Genomic DNA, 19,699 nt, shown 5'->3' with positions numbered 1-19,699 from the left:
AAGTAAAGAGATACAAAACAAATCATTTTATTCGACCAAAATTTAAAACAAAATTAAATATTTTTGCTTTCCACCTTTTATTATATTTTATTTTATTTTGTATATTCCAACATGACTAATATAATGGATAAACTATATTTTATAATCAAATTTGTATGTTGTATATTCATGTCCTTTGATACTCAATCATTGAATAATGATGTAAAAACTGCAAAAGACATAACAAGTTCCAACTTAAAAACAACAAGCATATGTAAAAAAAAAATAGTTCTAATAGTTTTATTTTTCATGTCCTCTTATACTAAATTATTATAATGGGTCTAGTTTTTTTTAACTATCTTCACGCCATTAACATTATTTTATAAAATAGATTGATTAATTAATTAAATAATCTAACATTCAACATATATTAATAGCATATAAGATAATAGCTTAATTTGGGTAAAATATTTGGTTTGGAACCTTATAAAGTCTTGTTATTAATGTCCTACATTTAACACTTATAGATGTGATGTAATTACTCATAAGTTAGTTTCATATTTATAGTATAATTTAAATAAAAATTACAAAAGGAATAATAATAATAATTTTATGTAATATGAAACTTAGAAAATTTAAATGTGTTTTCAGGGATCAAAATGATGGTACATGTTAAGTTTAGGGATAAAAATATTAGTAAATAGTTAAGTTCAAAAATTAAAATGACAACAAGTTAATATGATCAAAGATCAAGATGAAAAATCAACTTTTAAAAAGTGGTTGTCTAGTAAATGACACGTGGTAAAATGTGAATAAAACATGAGTGTTACGTGACTTGAAGTACCACATAGACTCAACCATTTGAGTAAATAGAAATAATTATCCATGAAACTAATTTGTTGTATTTTTTGCAAATTCAATGTCAAAATTTTAAGTTTTCATCTTACAAAAATCTAACTGTTAGTGCATAACAAGTTTAATGATGAAAATGAGTATTTATTCTTTTTTTATAAGATATTTTAGAATTCCTATCAAACATTTAATCTTTTATCCATTAGTTGCTCTTATTAAATATTCTTAGTATTTATGTTTTTTTATTGATAGTGGTACATAATAATCTTGGGCTTTAATATTCTTACATCATCCAAAATAATTTAATGATTATTAATAAGGACATGATTAATACATTAATTATTGAAATTTTTATTTATACAAAAATAAGTTTTAGAATTAATTTAGTTTTATAGTATAATTAAGTAGGAAAGTAAAAAAAAACTATGAAGAAAAGAAAAGAGACGAATACTATAAATCTAATACCCTACGAATAAGAATCAGAGGGTAGTGGAAGTTGTAAATGAGACGGTAGTTGTAACGCAAAATGTAACCTTTTGTCAATTATGCTCTATTAATTTTTAGTATTATTTTATTTTGGTATATTAAATCTTAAAAATTTTATTTTTATCTTTTATGTTTTTGAAAGTTTTATTTTTATTTTTTATGTTTTCAAAAATTTTATTTTGATATATTAAATTTTAAAAGTTTTATTTTGATCTTTTATATTTTTGAAAGTTTCATTTTAATCATTTCTTTTAATTTTTGTTAACAAACATTAATGAATCGTTAACTTTAAATTTTGAAATAATTAATTTAAAATAATAATAACTAAAAATTATCACTATCTTTTTAAAATATATTAAATCACCTATTTTTCAAACTTCCATCATCTTGCTGGGCAAATCTTATAACCACCAAAACATAAATAATGTAACCACTATTCACTCATAACTACAATTGTGTCAGCATTATAACTATCATCAAATCAGATATATAACATTCATATATCATCACACCGTGATCTGATATAGATCAGAAACATTAAATTTCAATGGTAATGAGAAACTTTAGATCTAACATCATGAGGGTGATTTTAGATCTTTCTTTAATTTTTAGCCTCATTATTTTAAATTAATCATTTAAAATTAACAAAACACATCTCACGTTTACAAATAGAAATTAAAAAAAATATCAAAATAAAATTTTTATAAACATAAAACACTAAAATAAAACTTTTTTAATTTAATATAAAAAATAAAAAAACATTACAATATAATAAAATAAAGTGACATTTAGCCTAATCATAATTCGCTCAATCTGTCAATCATCAATGAATAGCAAGCACGGCTTCCCTGATTTAGCATGGTACAGTAGACTTAAGTACAGATTATTTTTCAGGGCTGTTCTTTGCAATAACTTGCCGGTTCTTGCTGGTACTTGCATAATTAGGACCAAGAAACATTTCATGCAATGTGACAAATATTGGAGATTTTCTTTGGTTGAAAATATTCTTTAATTCATTTATTAATGGTTGAAAATGAAATACTTGCAATGCAAAAGATTGTATATTATATGCACATTAAAAAAAAACTCATATGTCTTTATTAAGTTTTAACAAGTCAATATAAGATTACACAAATATTTATAATATAAAAGTACATATTATATTTTTTTTCCTTAAACGTTTCACATTAAACATGAGACTAATCTCGCCTAATTAAAAAAAAAATAAGATCAGCATTGCTTATGAAATGACATATAACATTTTACTCCTTCCACAATTTTTTTTAGATAAAATTACTCCTTGCACAAATACTAAACATTTTCTTAAAACTGTATGTCAAGTTGCTTTTGTTCATTTACAAATTGCTTTCCATATCAATAAAAAAATTGTCAATAATAAAAAGTATGTGGCCAACACTACTTAAAAATATATATATAATTCTAATTAAAAATAAATATATTTTCATTTACATAAAAATATCTTTCACATGGAATTCTATAACAATTAGAAACTATATATACTACAGAATTGTTTGGCGGTTTCAATTATATGTAAGTTTCAAAAAAGTGCACTTCTATATTAAAAAAAATGGATGACTTAAGATCATCATTAAGCATGTGGATGAACTAGTACACAATTGTTTTATCTTAATTAATGGTCTCTAGTTAAAGTTCTAGATATGTAATAATGTTAAATGTCATCTAGTTTGGATAAAATTCTCTTGCATGTAGTCTCTATAAAAAAAATTGTCATTAAAAATATGTTGGTTTTTTCGATCCTTATTTAAATTTTTTTTAATTATAATTTTTACATTTACTAAAAGTAATATATTTTTAGTATACCATTAGAAACCAAAAACTAAAAAAGATGGTTTTTGTAATATTTAAGGATTAACGAAAACAAATACAATTTAAATATAACGAATTTCGCTTCAGGGACTCGTGCAATAAATGTTTCATGTCAACAACCTTATAAAAAAACGAGAGAGAGAGAGAGAGGCATTCAATACCCTAGCCCTACTAACACAACCAAAAGAAAAATTAGTAATCCATTCGCAATTTATATACTTCTTTTGACCATGTCACGGACCCAAAATACAAATATATTTATTCATAAACACAAAAGTAGTGCTCAATTTAATTTTATTAATTTGTGAGTCTTGAAGATGAATAAATACAATTTCCAAAAAATGACATGGTATCTTTATGAATACAACACTCGTACCCACAAGTCTTTTTTCAAGGCAGAATCGTTGGCAGCTTCCTTCTTAAGCTGGATATGTTTGAATGGAGAGAATAGAAGATTAAGAAAATGAAATATTAATATTTTAATTTTAAATTGAGAGAGGTATGAAATATTTTTTAAAATGGATAAAGAATAATTAAAAAGTTATATGATAATATACTACTTTTATTTTTAAGTATTTAAATACTGATTCAATTTTTTTTAAAATAATCACTCCCCTATTTTCCCGTCAAAAGGGGAAAAAAATTAAATTTTACTTCTTGATATAAAATATAATTTTAATTGACAAATAACACTAAATAAAATTATTTAATTAAACCCTTTCAGGAAGAAAAGTGATTAACTTAATTATTAGAACAATTTCATATCAATTTATCTACAGTGCTCGATGGTATACTAGATGTGTTGAAGATACTATACTTAATTTTATCTATATTTATATAAAGTATTACTATCCAGTATTTTATAAAATAAAAGTAAAAAAAGTAATAGAAAATATTTATTGAAAAGTATAGTTAGGATGCATTAAAAGTCAGTATATTGATAACATTTTTTCATTTTTCTTTTGATTCAATGACCAGCGTTTTGTTTTTTCCTTACAACGATGTTAATGAGATTAAAACTTAAAATCATTAGCAAACTATACTTAAAATCCTCATCAATAGACTAACTTTAATAGTTATTGACTACTTAAACACTTGTTAAAATTCTCCTTTTTATATTTCTGGTACAATAAATTCGTTTTTTTTTACAGAATAATGTTCTATTTAATTTCTTCAACCGATGCACTAAATAGCATTTACTATTTTTTAATCTATATCAATTTTTTTATTAATATTTAACACTACTTAATCTAGACATAAAAAATTGCTCATAATTAAGATTGTGAAGGTATTGATACAAATATAGGTAGTATAATATCTAATCCTATCCTATACTTGTACCATATATTATAATTAATTAGAATCGAAAGATTTTAATTTTATAAGTAATTAAGCTTGTGGTACTTTTAATGACTATATATCTATTTATCAATTTTAAGTTTTTAACATTAAAGTAATAATTTTCTTTTATTAATTCATAAAAAAACACATTAAGAAAATAACATTTAATTAAAGTGTGAATAATAAATTCAGATATATCATATATACATGCACAAATGTGCATTACATACCAAGCAAGAACGTTAAAATTACTAACGACATGAGTACGTAAGAATACAAATATTTTAGTAATGTTGGCTCAGGAAATGACTCCTATAATGATTATTCTGAGTTTCATTTCATTTTGTTCAAACTTTAAAATTCACTTTCAATTATCATAAATTCTAGAGTGAGTTATGTAAGAAGGCAAATCAATCAAGTTACTCGCACTCTAAGTATGATAATTAAGTTACATGCTATCAACTAAATTTTTTTTTATCGTATTCCTCTATCATATCAGGAATGAAATGCACACTATTCTCCTTTACCTGAAAACAAAAAAAAAAGTAATGCTTTATCTATACTTGGCTATGATTCCTTCTCGATTCATTGGGGTTGAATTTGGGTCAGGTTGAAAGAAAGAAAGAAAACCCGTGCTATAAAGAACGAATTTGATTCATAAATAGTCCAAGAAAACATAACCTAACCCAACTAAGGACTCTCCCAATTTGAAGTGCTTATTTGTCTCTGAAATTATTGATCATGTATGAAGTAATAGTATAATAAATAGAAAATATTCATAAAAAAAAAATAAAAAAAGGACGAAAGTGAGGGTACAAGAGGTATCTATCTTGAAAGCTAACATGGCCATGAAATATTCTACCATGTTAAGACCCTCCATTTATTGCCCCATCAGATCCGCATAATAATAATAATATAATAATAAAATACTCCACGCTAGAATGCCCCCGTGCTGACCACATTTTGGAACAGGCCAATGAGAAGAGCGCGTGGATGAAAGCACGTTTTGGTGAGAGTGGGTGAGGAGAAGAAGAGTGGAGAACCGCGAGTAGTGAATGGTAAACCTGTCACGTAGAGAATAGAGAGGGACCACCATGTGAAATTGCCAACACTGCAAAATCAAAATGGAAATTCTCTTCCTTTGCCAAAACTCACTCGCTCTTCACTCTCCAAAGAAAAGAAACCCTTCTCACTTCTATTCATTCATTCAGTTCGTTTTTTTACGTCCCATCAACAACAGTCCCTGTATAAAATAGACAAATGATAATGAATGCTATTAGTATATTACTAAAGAATTTAAAAGATGTTTTTTTTTATTAAAATATACAAAATTCTTATAAAAAAATATTTTTCTCTTTTAATTCTTTACTCAGTATCTTGATTATAAAATATTCCTACATTTTTCTATTTTAAATTGAGAAGAGGAGAAAAAAAAAACTTCAACACTTTAAACATAGCTGGAACTAAATAATAATTAATGTAAAGTAGAGTTTGATCTAATTTATTATTAACTTTTATTTCTCTGAGCCAATCATTCTGTATATAAAAGCTTTTAAAATATAAGTAACTTATTTTCAAGAAGAAACCGTAGAAATAAGCTTTTAAAATAGTTGATTGGAGGAACTTTACACAACTTGTGTGGAGTTTTTTTTTTTTTAATTACAAGCCTCGATTAGGGGTGAGTACGAATTGGTTATGGTCTCCAAAATATTAAAAATTAAAATAAATCAAAAAACTAATATCATCTGATTTTATTGTCAGTTTAATCAAGTAACGATTTAATAAGTCATGATTAACTTGAGTCTGTACATGCATGTGGGGTAATTTCTGAAACTTCATTGTTGTAGAAACATGGTATGTGTTCTTTTTGAAATGAAACATGTAGATGAGACGCCCAATGAGTAATACACATGTTTACGAAAGGTTGTTGCATATTGAGTGTTTATGAAGCGTTGTTGCCCAACACCCAAGGTGAATGAATGTTTCGCTTGCTGCTATGCTTTGAGTCTCTTAGAATAGGGTACATAGTCACTAATTCTTTGATAAATACGTTTTTAAAAGATAAAAATATAAAATTTAGTTTCCAAAAGTATAAAAAATGTGATAAATATATCTGGCTGTTAACTTTCATTCATCATCGTTAATAAAATAGCCTACATGACATATAAGAACGAATTTGTCATTGAAATGATTATCAACGTAATCATCTCTAATTGTCAACATAGAGACATATTTGTCGCGAGCTCTTTTCGCAAACCCTTACTTTCATGATTGTCTCCTCTTGTTATACCTTCTTAAGGATCACCACCAACCCAGCCACCGGCCACCACTGGCGCCGTCTGTCACACTACCACCACCATCTTCCTCCAACTCTCAAACTCTTAAACCCCACTTCTCTCTCTCTGAGACTTGGCCCTCAAACTCACTTGTGTGTTGTAGGTAAAGAGAAAGAAAGGATGAAAACAAAGAGGAGGAGACATATTTGTCATATAATATTTTATTAACTTTTTCATTTTCCCACTCTTTGAGAATATGAATAGGATAAATAGTCACTTTTTTCCATGAATGTGTAATTCGTTGACAAATACATCCATGAAAGATAAAAATACGAAATTTAATCTCCGAAAATGTAAAAAGTGCGATAAATATATTCGACTGTTAACTTTTGTCCGTCATCGTTAATAAAATAACAAAGATTCGAAGAAGTGAAATATGAGATATATTTATCTTTTATTTATAGTAGATTGTGACTAATTATTATAATTTAAGCAAATTTGTAATAATTGATACACTATTACAATGCTTATTTTGGTAAACCGGTACAATGTTTATTTCGGATAATTTTTATTGTGACAGACAAATTATGGTTAATAATCAATATTATCATTATTATTATGTTTGTTTTAAATCATGTTTGTCAATATTTTTTTAAGTGATTATTGTAATGTTATGCTTGTAATGATAAAAAAAATGGTAAAAATTTACCATAAAATTATATTTTATCCTTAAATGAAATGAAATTTTGGATCTAACAAATTAGTCTAATAAAAACATACTAATATTTAGGTCCAATAAAAAATTATTGATATTTTCATCCAAAAATGGTAACTTATTGACATTTTGGTGCAATGGAATGTACTGACATTTAAGTCCAAAAAAATATAGACATTTTTCTCCAATAAAAAATTATTGACATTTACGTCTGTTGGATCGAGTGGCCTCAGAATAATTAAGAAGGGGGGTTGAATTAATTATTCCTAAACCTTTACTAATTAAAAAATTACTCTTTTAAGGCTTTTACTAAATTGTTAAGAGAATAAGGAGTAGAAGAGAAACTTAACAGAAAGTAAAAGCGGAAATTAAATGCACAGTGGAAAGTAAAAGAGTAGGGAAGAAGGAAACAAACACACAAGAGTTTTTATACTGGTTCGGCAACAACCCGTGCCTACATCCAGTCCCCAAGCGACCTACGATCCTTGAGATTTCTTTCAACCTTGTAAAAATCCTTTTACAAGCAAAGATCCACAAGGGATGTACCCTCCTTTGTTCTCTTTGAGCCTAGTGGATGTACCCTCTACTAGAACTGATCCACAAGAGATGTACCCTCTCTTGTTCTCAGTCAAACCCAAGTAGATGTACCCTCTACTTGTACCACAAAGGATGTACCCTCCAATGTGTTGAGACAAAGATCTCAGGCTGTTAAACCTTTGATACTTTGTGAATGGGGATACAAAAGAATTCTCAGGCGGTTAGTCCTTTGAACACTTTTGTATTAGGGAAAGAGAAGAATCAAAAGAATTCTCAGACTGTGTCGTTTTGAATTCTTTGACAAGAGAGAAGGGAGACACAAAAGAATTCAGGCGGTTAGTCCTTTGTTCTTTTGGAAAAGGGAGAAGAGAGACACAAAAAGAATTCAGGCGGTTAGTCCTTAGCGAATTCTTTTTGGCAAAGGGAGACGAGAATGAAAAGATGAATGGCACAAGTTTTCAAGGTTTGGAAAACCAGAAAACTTCAGAAAGCTTTTGGTACAAAGAAGAAGAAGAAGTTCAAAGAGATTCAAGGATTGTAATGAAACGATTGGAAAAGTATTCAAGATGATTGAAATGCAAAACCAAGCCTTACTTTTATAGACTCTTCATGTCTGGTCAAGAAGATCATTTAGAAGAGTTATAACTTTTAGAAAAACTTAAAACCAATTTGAAAAAGTCAAAAACCTTTTTGAAGAGTTACATCTTTTGATTTATCAGAAACAGTCACTGGTAATCGATTACCAAATTAGTGTAATCGATTACACAAGGCTTTTAAGTGAAAGGATGTGACTCTTCACATTTGAATTTGAATTTCAACGTTCAAGGGCACTTGTAATCGATTACCAAAACATTGTAATCAATTACAACCTTTTGAAAATAATTGGAACGTTGTAAATTCAGTTTGAAAACTTTTTCAAACTCATTTTGCTACTGGTAATCGATTACAACAATATAGTAATCGATTACCAGAGAGTAAAAACTCTTTGGTAAAGGTTTTGTCAAAAACTCATGTGCTATTCAAAGTTTTGAAAAAACTTATTAATACTTATCTTGATTGCATCTTTTCTTCATTCTTGAATCTTGAGTCTTGAATCTCTGATCTTGATTCTTGAAATCTTGAACCTTGAATCTTGATTCTTCTTGAGTCTTGATTCTAGGCTTTCTTCTTGAGTCTTGAATTCTTCTTGATTCTTGAACTCTTGAATTTTTCTTGATTCGCTTGAGTTGTTCTTTGATTGATCTTTGAGCTTTTTGTCATCACCTTTGTTATCATCAAAATACCTTTGAATCACCTTTGATTCACCATGAAGCTTTGCTTCTACAACGTCTAAAAATAATATTTTATTGATATTTTCGTCCAATCTAGTTAGTCAACATGATCACGATGACAATTATTTCAATGACAAATTTGTCCCTCTATGCCACGTAGGTTATTTTATTAACGGTGACGGACGAAAGTTAACGGTCGAATATATTTGTCGTACTTTTACATTTTCGGAGATTAAATTTTATATTTTCTTCTTTGAGGGACGTATTTGTTAGAGAATTACACATTCGGGGACAAAAGTAACTATTTACCCATTAGAATATCTTTAATGGTAGAACTTATTTGGCTTAATTGTAGAAAGTGATCTCTTATTTTTTTTTATTTCACTAAATCAATTTTTTTTAATTTATTATCGGAGTCCCCTCATTTTCCAAAATTCATTATCTAAGTCCCCAGAGGAAAAATTGAACGTTGGTTATTAGTTTATAATGTTGGTTGTCACATGTTCTCATATAATTGGTCGTTTAAGAGGTATTGATGTGTTTAGAAAATATCATTATTTGTAACTAAAGTGATTTATTGTCGTAAACTTCATTTTTTCTAATTTATCTTCATCAGTAATTATGTAATTAATAATTATCTCAGAAACAATTATCCCAACCATAAAATGTAAACTTCATCCACCCTAATTCCCAAAATAAGCCATACGAACCTAAATTGAACAACGAGAATATGAAATGCGTAAAATAAGTTAACGGTCAACATTCAATTTTTTGGCTCGAGACTTAAATAGTGAGTTTTGAAAAATAAAATGACTCCGCTAATGAATTAAAAAATAAGATGAACAATTTAGTAAAATAAGAAAAATAGGAAGATTCTTTTTATAATTAAGTCAACTTATTTTCGATTCTTATCTCACTTTTTATGGAATTTCTATCTTCACAGATTTAAGAAAACACATTCTTTATTTATTCAAATAATAAAATTAAATATGAGTTCTTATTTTATTTTTTGTAGACTTTTTTTTTCACATGAAAAAGCACTCACTCCCTCACTTTTTCTTCTTCTCAATTCTTGTATGTTCCTATATAAGAGCCAGTTTTACAGGTGTGTACCATGTCCCTCTCCAATGCAGCATAAAAATAAAAATCAATTTTTATTATAACAACTCAAATAAGCAGCCTGCATTAGAGATCATTCTTAGATCATTCTCATTTCTTGTAAAATTTTGAGTCATTATAGTTGTATTCACAATGAATATTTGAAATTATATCTATTATTAAATCAACGGAGCAATTTGTTTGGTATGATATATGCGGCCTGTGGGCTCTTTTTTGTTTCAACCTACACCCTGCCCAAAAGTAATAAGATAAATTTTGTAGATTACTAATTTTTTTACATTTATAAATTTTAAATACCTAATTGATATTTTTACTTTTTTTTATCTCTTTTTCCCTATCGAATCCTATCACTTATTATAATATTTTTTTTCTCTTTATCTCTCAAAATGTCAACTAGCATTGTGTCTAAAAAAATTTGTTTTCAATTTTCTAATTCTACTAACTTGAAACCCAAATTCACCCTTGATAAACATGTTTCTACTTGATTTAGCCGGGTCAATGGGTTATGGACGGTTTGCATAATTTTGGTTTGCATAAATGTTTTTCCTTGCATCAAACATTCAATTTTAAAATGTACGCGTCAGTTTTTTCCCTTACGATTGACCAAATTTATTTTGTGGACCCAACATTCAACTTAAGTCAAAGTAGAAAAAATTGATTTAGGAGATTTATTTATTTGTTTTATATTACATATTAAATAATTTTACTTTATTTATAAATTTTATTTTTAACTTTAACTTAAAAATAGCTTTTAATGAAAAAAAGACTAAACATAATTTTAAGAAATTGATATATATTATCTTTTTTTATGTACTTTTCAATGAACAAGGATTCCCTCCAATAACTGTACTGTATATAATAAACATAATAATTCATAAACATTAAAAGCTGATATACAGCTAAAAATACAAAGAGAGAAAATCATAAATAAATTAAATAATTGGAAATAAGAAAAGGAGAGGGATAAAAAGATATCATTAAAATAATTATACAAATATTAATATAATAAAAATAATATTATCACTTTATTTTTTCTATAACCATCGTAATTAGAGTATTTAACTCTCAAAATATCTATGAAAGTTTTAATCCTTTGAGCTTGAGCTAACTAACTACATGTAAAACTTCTCAACCTTCTTCATGTAATAAAATATTTATTGTTTACTTTATGTTGGAAAGTCTTCTAGATGAATTTAACAGTGAGAGTTTGAGTAATATGTACAAGTTTAAAAACCTCTAACACAATGCAAATATTGACAAATAAAATCTAAAACTAAAAACTTTTCCTCTCACGGTATACCTGCATGCTACAGGGGATTCCCTTGAGAATACATTTATTATTATTATTTTTCACATTTTCTTTTTTCCTAAAAAGGTATATCCACTCTCTTCTACTAGTATTAGTATTATTTAATTTTGATTTTTTTTTCTACCGTTTTTCTCTGTGACTCTAAAGTGAAGTCCAAACCAAGCAATAAAACGCTCCCTTCCCCCTTTCCCCCCCTCTCTCTCCTTTTCTTTCCTTCTCACGAAAAAGAGAACAAAAACCAGAAACCCTTTCCCCGTGAAAACATCACCCTCAAACCCTCTTCATCACCCTCAAACCATACCCACCTAAACCAAACCCTAGTTCCTTTCACTTTCCTATATACCCCAAAACAAAACCAAAAATCACAGTCCCATAAACCTCACTTCCTCAACCTCAATCCAACAGAAACAAAAAAAAAACCTCACTTAGATCACATAGATCAAACAACAAAACACAGAGTTACCTAAATTGAACCTACCCCAGTAGGTTCTACAAGCTCTTGATCATGGCCTCAGCATCAGGGGAGGCACCACCACCCCAACCCACTTCAACAGAAGCAGCTCCAGCATCAGGCTCTTCAGCTCCAGCCATATCAGCAGCAGCACCACAACCCGGAGGATCATCGCCGGCGCCTCCGAGCCGCTACGAATCGCAAAAGCGTCGAGACTGGAACACGTTTCTGCAGTACCTACAGAACCACAAGCCCCCATTAACGCTGGCGCGGTGCAGTGGCGCACACGTCATTGAGTTCTTGAAGTACTTGGACCAATTCGGGAAAACCAAGGTTCACATCACGGGGTGCCCGTACTACGGGTACCCCAACCCTCCTGCGCCCTGCGCTTGCCCACTGAAACAAGCGTGGGGAAGCCTTGACGCCCTGATCGGGCGACTCAGGGCGGCTTACGAGGAAAACGGAGGCCGCCCTGAGTCTAACCCGTTCGGCGCCAGGGCCGTCAGAATTTACCTCAGGGAGGTAAGAGAAGGTCAGGCTAAAGCAAGAGGGATCCCTTATGAGAAGAAGAAGCGGAAGAGGACCACCGTGGTGATGGTGAGTAGTGGTGGTGGTGGTAGTAGCGGTGCAGTTGCCTCTCCGAGTGGCGGTGGTGATACCGCTATTGGTGGTGGAGCTGGTTCTAGTGCTAGTTTAACTTCTTCAGCAACTGCCACAGCTAATGATACTACAACCACAGTATAATTTTAATAGTTATTTAATTATTTATTTTTCCTTAATTTTTTTTGTTTTTACATTATTACTATCTATTTTTAGTTTTCTAAGGAAATTAATTGTGATTACAAGGCTTATATAATTATCAAGTTGCATATTTTATTATGGCGATTTTCCATCTACGAATTTTAGGTGTAAATATATATTGTTTAATTGTTTATGTCTCATGCGCAATCATTCTGATCTCTATCTGCTATATTGAGCTATAGCATTATTCGTAATGTCATTATTCTCTTGCTAGCTTGATGTAGTTCACATGGCACTTCATCACTAGGTTTCTTCTCGATCATTTGATATATTTTGCTATATATATATTTTTTTAATTTGGTATTGTTTTTGGGAGGTGGTGTTTGATATGCTTATGTTAAGATTTAAGGACTCAATCGTCCGCTATAGTGGAGTTATAGGAATGAACTCGTTGCTAGAATAGACAACTCCAAGAGCATTTCATTTTCATGAACTAAGACTCATAATTCTTTGTTTTCATTCCTGGTTCCTTTGTGGGGTTAACTGTTGGAGAGCGAAGGAGAGAGCTCAAACGCTGTTGTTACATTTTTTTTCTCACTAGGAAGTATATATTCCTATGATGCCATTAAGGAAACTAGCAAGCACATCGTTTCTCTTTGTTTGAAATGACATTTCGTTTTTGTCTTGACTGGTGAAACTCCAATCAGTGGTGTGTGCACACATAACAATTTGGCCAAATTTTGAACAATGGGAAAGAATAAATAAATAAATAATCACAATGATGTCTTAATCCATGATAGTCATCCTGCAAAGTTAGATATAGATGAGAGAGCTATATCATAGGAATTGACCATTTCATTATGATAATAATCATAATCATTTTAGGATTGAAGGGTAGATAATTATTAGAATTTTTTTTTCCCCCCTCGTCATTGTCTTATTTTAGTGGTGCTGGCTAGTAAGATGGTAAACAACACATAGAATAAGTCAATTAAAAGATCTAATCCTTCTTTATACTACTCCATGCAACACTGTTCGATGGTCCCCGGGTTCTATATACCTTGATATCTGTTGGTCTTCACCAGTGATACACACGTGTGCTTATCATTCTACAACATTTTTTTGAGCTTCTGTTTCAGGTGCCCCCTTTGCAACATGATCTAAGATTTTGTGTTGTAAGATTTTGTATTTCAGCTTTGCAATTTTGGCTTATTGTTTTTCTCTTGGCCTAGGTAAGTTAATTTTGAGATATTATTATCTCTTTTCACCACCTTCCCCTCTCCTATGTCTTACCTTTCTCTCTCTCCTACGATACCTATAATTGACATATCTTTCCGTGAAAACAACACCTACTAAAAGATATAGGATGCAAGCATCAACGAAAAAAAAGTAATGCCTTGTGATTGCTGCTCATATTTTATTTTGGTAACCACCACCTAAGTGTGAAAAGGACCATTAGCCAACCGTCCTTTGCATTCTATATTTATGTTGATTATACTATTACTCATTCATTTGTATTATCATAACTCAGCTATAATTTATTTGTTATGTTCCATTTGTTATTATAGCATAGACCCACCAGGCCCTCCCAAACAAATCCACGTTTTTTAATGTAAATTTGGAATTTTGGACCCATATATCCACTAAATCATGATCCATCTACTCATGATAATGGTACCGAAATTATTTCTTTGTATTACTTTTTTGTTTGGTTCTTCTTTTTCTGGCATTATTTTTTATCCTTCTCTCTCCATAAAGAAATATTCATATACTTTTGAATGTAACAAGAACTTTCGCTTTCTGGCCTTTTGTGGAACCACATAATTTCGTGTAGGGAACTTTATTTCTCACTCTCTTTTGTTTTTTCTTTATTATGTGCGGTGGCCACTTTAACCATTTCGATTTCTAAAAAGTCAAAAAGAAAAATTGGATATATCCCTTCTTTTTCTAAAAATAAAATAAAATATATAAAAATCCGTTTTCTTTCTTTCTTTCTACATTAATCCACTGATTACACTCTCTTTTCTTTTCCAGTTTTACCCTAAGAAATACGTACATCCAATATTAATACGATGAAATATGAATTGTCCTTTTTATTCAGGTTTATTTATTTATTTTATTTATTATACTACAGTACATGGGTCAGTGAGTTCTGAAGAGAAATAAGTGCAATGGACATATATCACAAGGTTCGTCAGGAGAAAGGCAATCCCACTTAGATTCTGAATTTTTTGCCTCTCTTGTCGCCATATAGAATGGTAGTATAGTATGGCAGAACCCTCTGCATTCGCCAAAACAAAAAACAGCATATGCTTCATTTATGAGAGAGGGGTGGGCGTTTTCTGTTGGGTGGGATTCGATTAGATTTAGGGGTTGTTTTTTCCTTATTCTTAAGGCACCTGCTTCTTGTGATTGTCTCACACAAAGACCATTTGAAAAGGGCCATTATTGACGTTATGGATTGGAAAAAACGAATATGTACTTCAAATTTGTTTATATTACTTTACCCATAGCCTACCCATCATCAGTGATTGATTGATTGATTGTTGTGCAAGTAGTAGACCCTTGACCCTAATTAAATAAATTAACTCCATTATTTGTAACTCATTATGGGAGCTAGGACTTTACTTTTTTACTCCTAATTGAAGGGTTTAGTCTCATAGTAGAAATGAATCTTCACGTGTTTAATTTATATAAATTTTTATCAAATCATCTTATAATTTTTAAAATAACTATTATAAAAATTAATATTTTTTTTATATGGCTCATATCCTATGAATGGACAAACTATTTGCATAATCAATAATAAAAAACAATTATTATGCTTTCAAAAACATAAATACACTTATTAGATCTCCTTAAATCTTATATTCTTGTGTGTTTTAGAATTGTGGTTATTTTTACTAACACTTATCATACATAACTATACATCTATGATATTAAACAAAAGTGTAAAAATTATTTACCTTAAGTACTATATATACTATAGTTTAGAATGCCCATCAAAGAAAATTGAAAACAAGGGCTTGAGCTATATTAGCCAATAAGGAGGTGATGCCCACATGGCATTGTTTAAAGTCGCAGAAAATGAACAGAGTACACAGTAACACGTGGGGTATAGTGTCCCCAGCATGCAGCAACTAGAGCCATATATTTACGTGCACATTTTGCAAACAGATGGGGTGCATTTGTTGACAATTAATACTAGTACCGAAAATGGATGGTGATGGGTCTTTGTTTTGTTGGGCAAAAATTTCGATCCAGCTGAGGGGGTGGAGGGGGCCCTGGGGCAGTGCAGTGGTACGGTGGAGCTGTCCCTTGTTGTTGCCTTTTGCATTGTAATCCTGTGATGGTTTTCAAAACTTGGGTAGGATCATCAATCATTACGCTATTTTTTTGCAACCGCGTGGTGGTGGCCTCTTGGTTTTGCTCTTTTTCACATTGTGTGTGTGTGAGACAGTAAGTTTCAGCTTTCAGGTATCTTTTGCGTGCAAACCACTATCAGCATATACACTCATAACTCTGGTCCTTGCTGCCTTTGTGTGTGCTCGTGCGTCCATTGTTTAATGTGCATGGTGCTGCAGAGATCCATCCACTTGGTTTGCCGTGTCACTAGTTAATTTAAAGTGCAAAAACTGAACTTCAATATGTCATAAAAATTGAAATACACAATTTGGAAAATCATAAGTAATAAGTTCATGACATGTTTGGATTGGCGGTCCCTTGATATAAAAGCAATTAATTTTTCATGGTAAAAAAATAAAATTACTTAACACAGAATTGCTTAGGATTTATCTTGTTTTTTATGTGATTTTTGGCTCCAACTAGGGTTCTATATTGTGTATTCAGAGTTCAAACGTACCATGATATACTTCCACTCTCCCTACTCTCCATTAGGGACTTTTTCGGGCATTTTCAATTTTCTTCTCTCATTTGGAAGTGTCTTCACGAGAGAAATTAATACATGACCTAAGACCTCGAAGTGTATGTTGGGTTCGAAACCCGCGCTATTTCATGTTTTGTGCAAAATGGCATCACGCAAAAGCAACTGTTAGTTGTTTGGACATTAACATCAAATAATGCCTCTAGCATGTTTCCAAACACATTATGTGTCTTAATTAGTTTGGCCGATCTTTATGTAGCATAAATTTAAATTTTTAACTTATAACAAAAAATTGTTAAGACTTAATTATGTGTTGCATATGGATTAGTCAAGGTCATGTGGTCTTCAATCATGTAATAATTTTTCACACTTCACCCTCTATAGATTATCACAACCGGACAAAAAGAAAATCATCTCAATTATTTCAAACTACCTTTTCTTTTATCTTAATATCTAAATTAAATTTCAATTATTTTTTTATAAATTATCAATAATTAAAAATAAACTAATATTATAATTTAAATTATTTATTATAAATTTAAAATAAAATTCTATAACCAAAGATATTTGCTTATTACAATCTTTTATTTAACCCAATTTGCATATGATTTTTTTTGTACTAGTATATAATTATACTAGAATAAACATTTATCCTATATACTTCCTTGGTTTCAAAATATATGACATTTAAGATTTTTACACAAGTATGAATGAATATAATTAATTTATTGAACTTTAAAGAAAAAATTAAATAAATTTTTAATATATCATTTATCTCTCTAATTAATTACTCATTTATTTTTAATAAGTATTTCTTAAGGGTAGTCTTAGAAAAAAAATATTCAATACCATTGATTTTGTAAAATGTCATGTATTCTAAAATAGAGGGAGTATTTCTTAAGTGATGAAGTTCTTCAAGAACTCTTGAGTAAAAAGATTTCTGACAAGCTTTCTGGTATCTGAAGAAACAAATACGTGTAAATATATGAAAGCAAGTCCATTCATAAATATGTGTATGTGCAAATGATGAAGGTAAAGTCCATTCATAAAAATGTGCGTGAAAGGAAATTGGGGAATTCAATTATTTAAAAACAAGTGGTGAGAAATAAAAAAATCTTAATAAGGGAATTGCTTTGTAATTTCATTATTTGCTTATTTTATATATAGTTTAATTTTTTTTATTGAAAGATATCCTATTAGGACTAGCCAATTAATGGACCAAACTACTTAAATGGCTCTAACAATCGTTAAACATAATTTCATGTTTTTCTTTTCTTTACTTAACACTGTTGGCCAGCTATAATGTTCCGGACTAGTTTTGGGGCATGGCTATTTGGAAGCCAAGCCATGAGTAATACACTAATAATCTAATCAAAACAAAATAGACAACATGCAAGGGAAAAAATGTATAGCGATATAGGTTTGCAACAGTTACGACAAAATATACAACATAAATTTAATGAGAACTTATAATGACATTCTTCTTAAAGAGATCATTCCTTTTGTAGGAATTTCTCCCAAGAGAATTTGACATGCAAATGCCAACATTTTTTAGACGATTTGAACGTTTCCAAAATTTTCCAAAGATGACAACAATTTGATTATTTGAATAGCGGATGATTGAAATTTGTTGAGTTTGCATATATGAATATGCTCATGATCGATCTCCTCGATTAATATATCACGAAATCCTATCTTCCTAACTCAGATTTCAAATTGAATGATTCTATGAATTATTTCATCCAATTTAAATTAAAATGTTCAATTTTATGTTAAAAAAACATGGATATAATTTATAAAATAATGGTATAGAAAATTAGAAATGATTGGGTAGGATGTCTGGCTTGAATGGATAATATAACAGAGAACGCAAGAAAGAAACTTACAATAGCATACATTGTTAATCATTTGTTGGAGATGCTTGTTAATTTTTATGTAATTTGAAGAAATTAATTCAAATCTTTAATCAGCTTAATTAGCTGTCATCACAATCATTGATGACGTATATACTCTTCTCTCCTACCCTAGAAGCGACACATAAAGAACTATATTTGATTTGTTGTATTACTACGTAGTGTGAGTGCTTCAATTTCATTCTTCTTTAGATTAAATACGCATTTTTTACTATTTACTCTATTTTAAATGAGAATGTCTCTATTTCTTATTTCTAATATGTAATTAATGCTAATGCTAATGGGTTAATGGTCCTCATTGACGCTGCCAAAACGGCTAGCGACAGCACCGTTTACTTTCAAGATCGGAGCGAAGAAAATTTCGTCTCATTATTTTACGAAATTTATAAGGAACATTGACAATAAATTCATTTTATTATTAATGTGATTGATAGATGTAATAACTTATTATTGAACCAACTAATTTTTAAACTAAAAAAGTGTACTATAAAATAATTAAATAAGTTTTTAAAAATTAAGTTATAAAATCAAATTTAAATATTTTTCTTATAAATTAAAAATCAGTGCAAAAGAATAAAAAAGTTTATTTAATATTCCTATACTCTTTAAATTAGAAATATTTATGAGTTGTTGTTGTACGTCAAAAGTCTTACATGAGTCAATACTCATAATAGTTTATAAATACTTTTTTTATTCTCAATCATGATGAATCACTAAATATTAAAGTGGCGTGGATAATACTTCCACTGCGATGATCTTAATAATAATATTAGGAGAATTGAGCTTAAAACATAAATAAACTAAAATATATTCATTTTATCCTTAGATGATGCGAATTTTTAAATATGTCTTAAAATATTGCTTTGGATTCATGATAAATTGTGAATTTTATTTGAAATTCCTAATAAAGAAATGACGACGAGTTTCTAATAAAATAAATTTTTGTTTTTGATTGTTATTTTGATTTAGTCTTTTTAA

At 29.4% G+C, this 19,699-nt stretch overlaps 1 protein-coding gene across 1 annotated transcript; it reads left to right on the top strand.

Annotated features, from left to right (window-relative positions):
• Nucleotides 1–11,874: 11,874 nt before the first annotated feature.
• Nucleotides 11,875–15,444, top strand: LOC100810350 (protein G1-like7). The gene is made up of 2 exons (XM_003552889.5): nucleotides 11,875–12,922; nucleotides 15,060–15,444. The coding sequence occupies exons 1-2, from the start codon at nucleotides 12,239–12,241 to the stop codon at nucleotides 15,072–15,074; spliced, it is 699 nt and encodes a 232-aa protein (XP_003552937.2). The 5' UTR covers nucleotides 11,875–12,238; the 3' UTR covers nucleotides 15,075–15,444.
• The last annotated feature ends 4,255 nt before the right edge of the window (nucleotides 15,445–19,699 follow it).

The sequence above is a fragment of the Glycine max genome, chromosome 18 (genome assembly GCF_000004515.6).
Source record: "Glycine max cultivar Williams 82 chromosome 18, Glycine_max_v4.0, whole genome shotgun sequence".
Lineage (NCBI taxonomy): Eukaryota > Viridiplantae > Streptophyta > Magnoliopsida > Fabales > Fabaceae > Glycine > Glycine max.
This window is presented reverse-complemented; position numbering and strand designations above follow the sequence as displayed.

What these genes read in the sequence shown, in the direction of transcription:
- LOC100810350 (XM_003552889.5), top strand. Translation starts at nt 12,239, where the DNA reads ATGGCCTCAGCATCAGGGGAGGCACCACCACCCCAACCCACTTCAACA.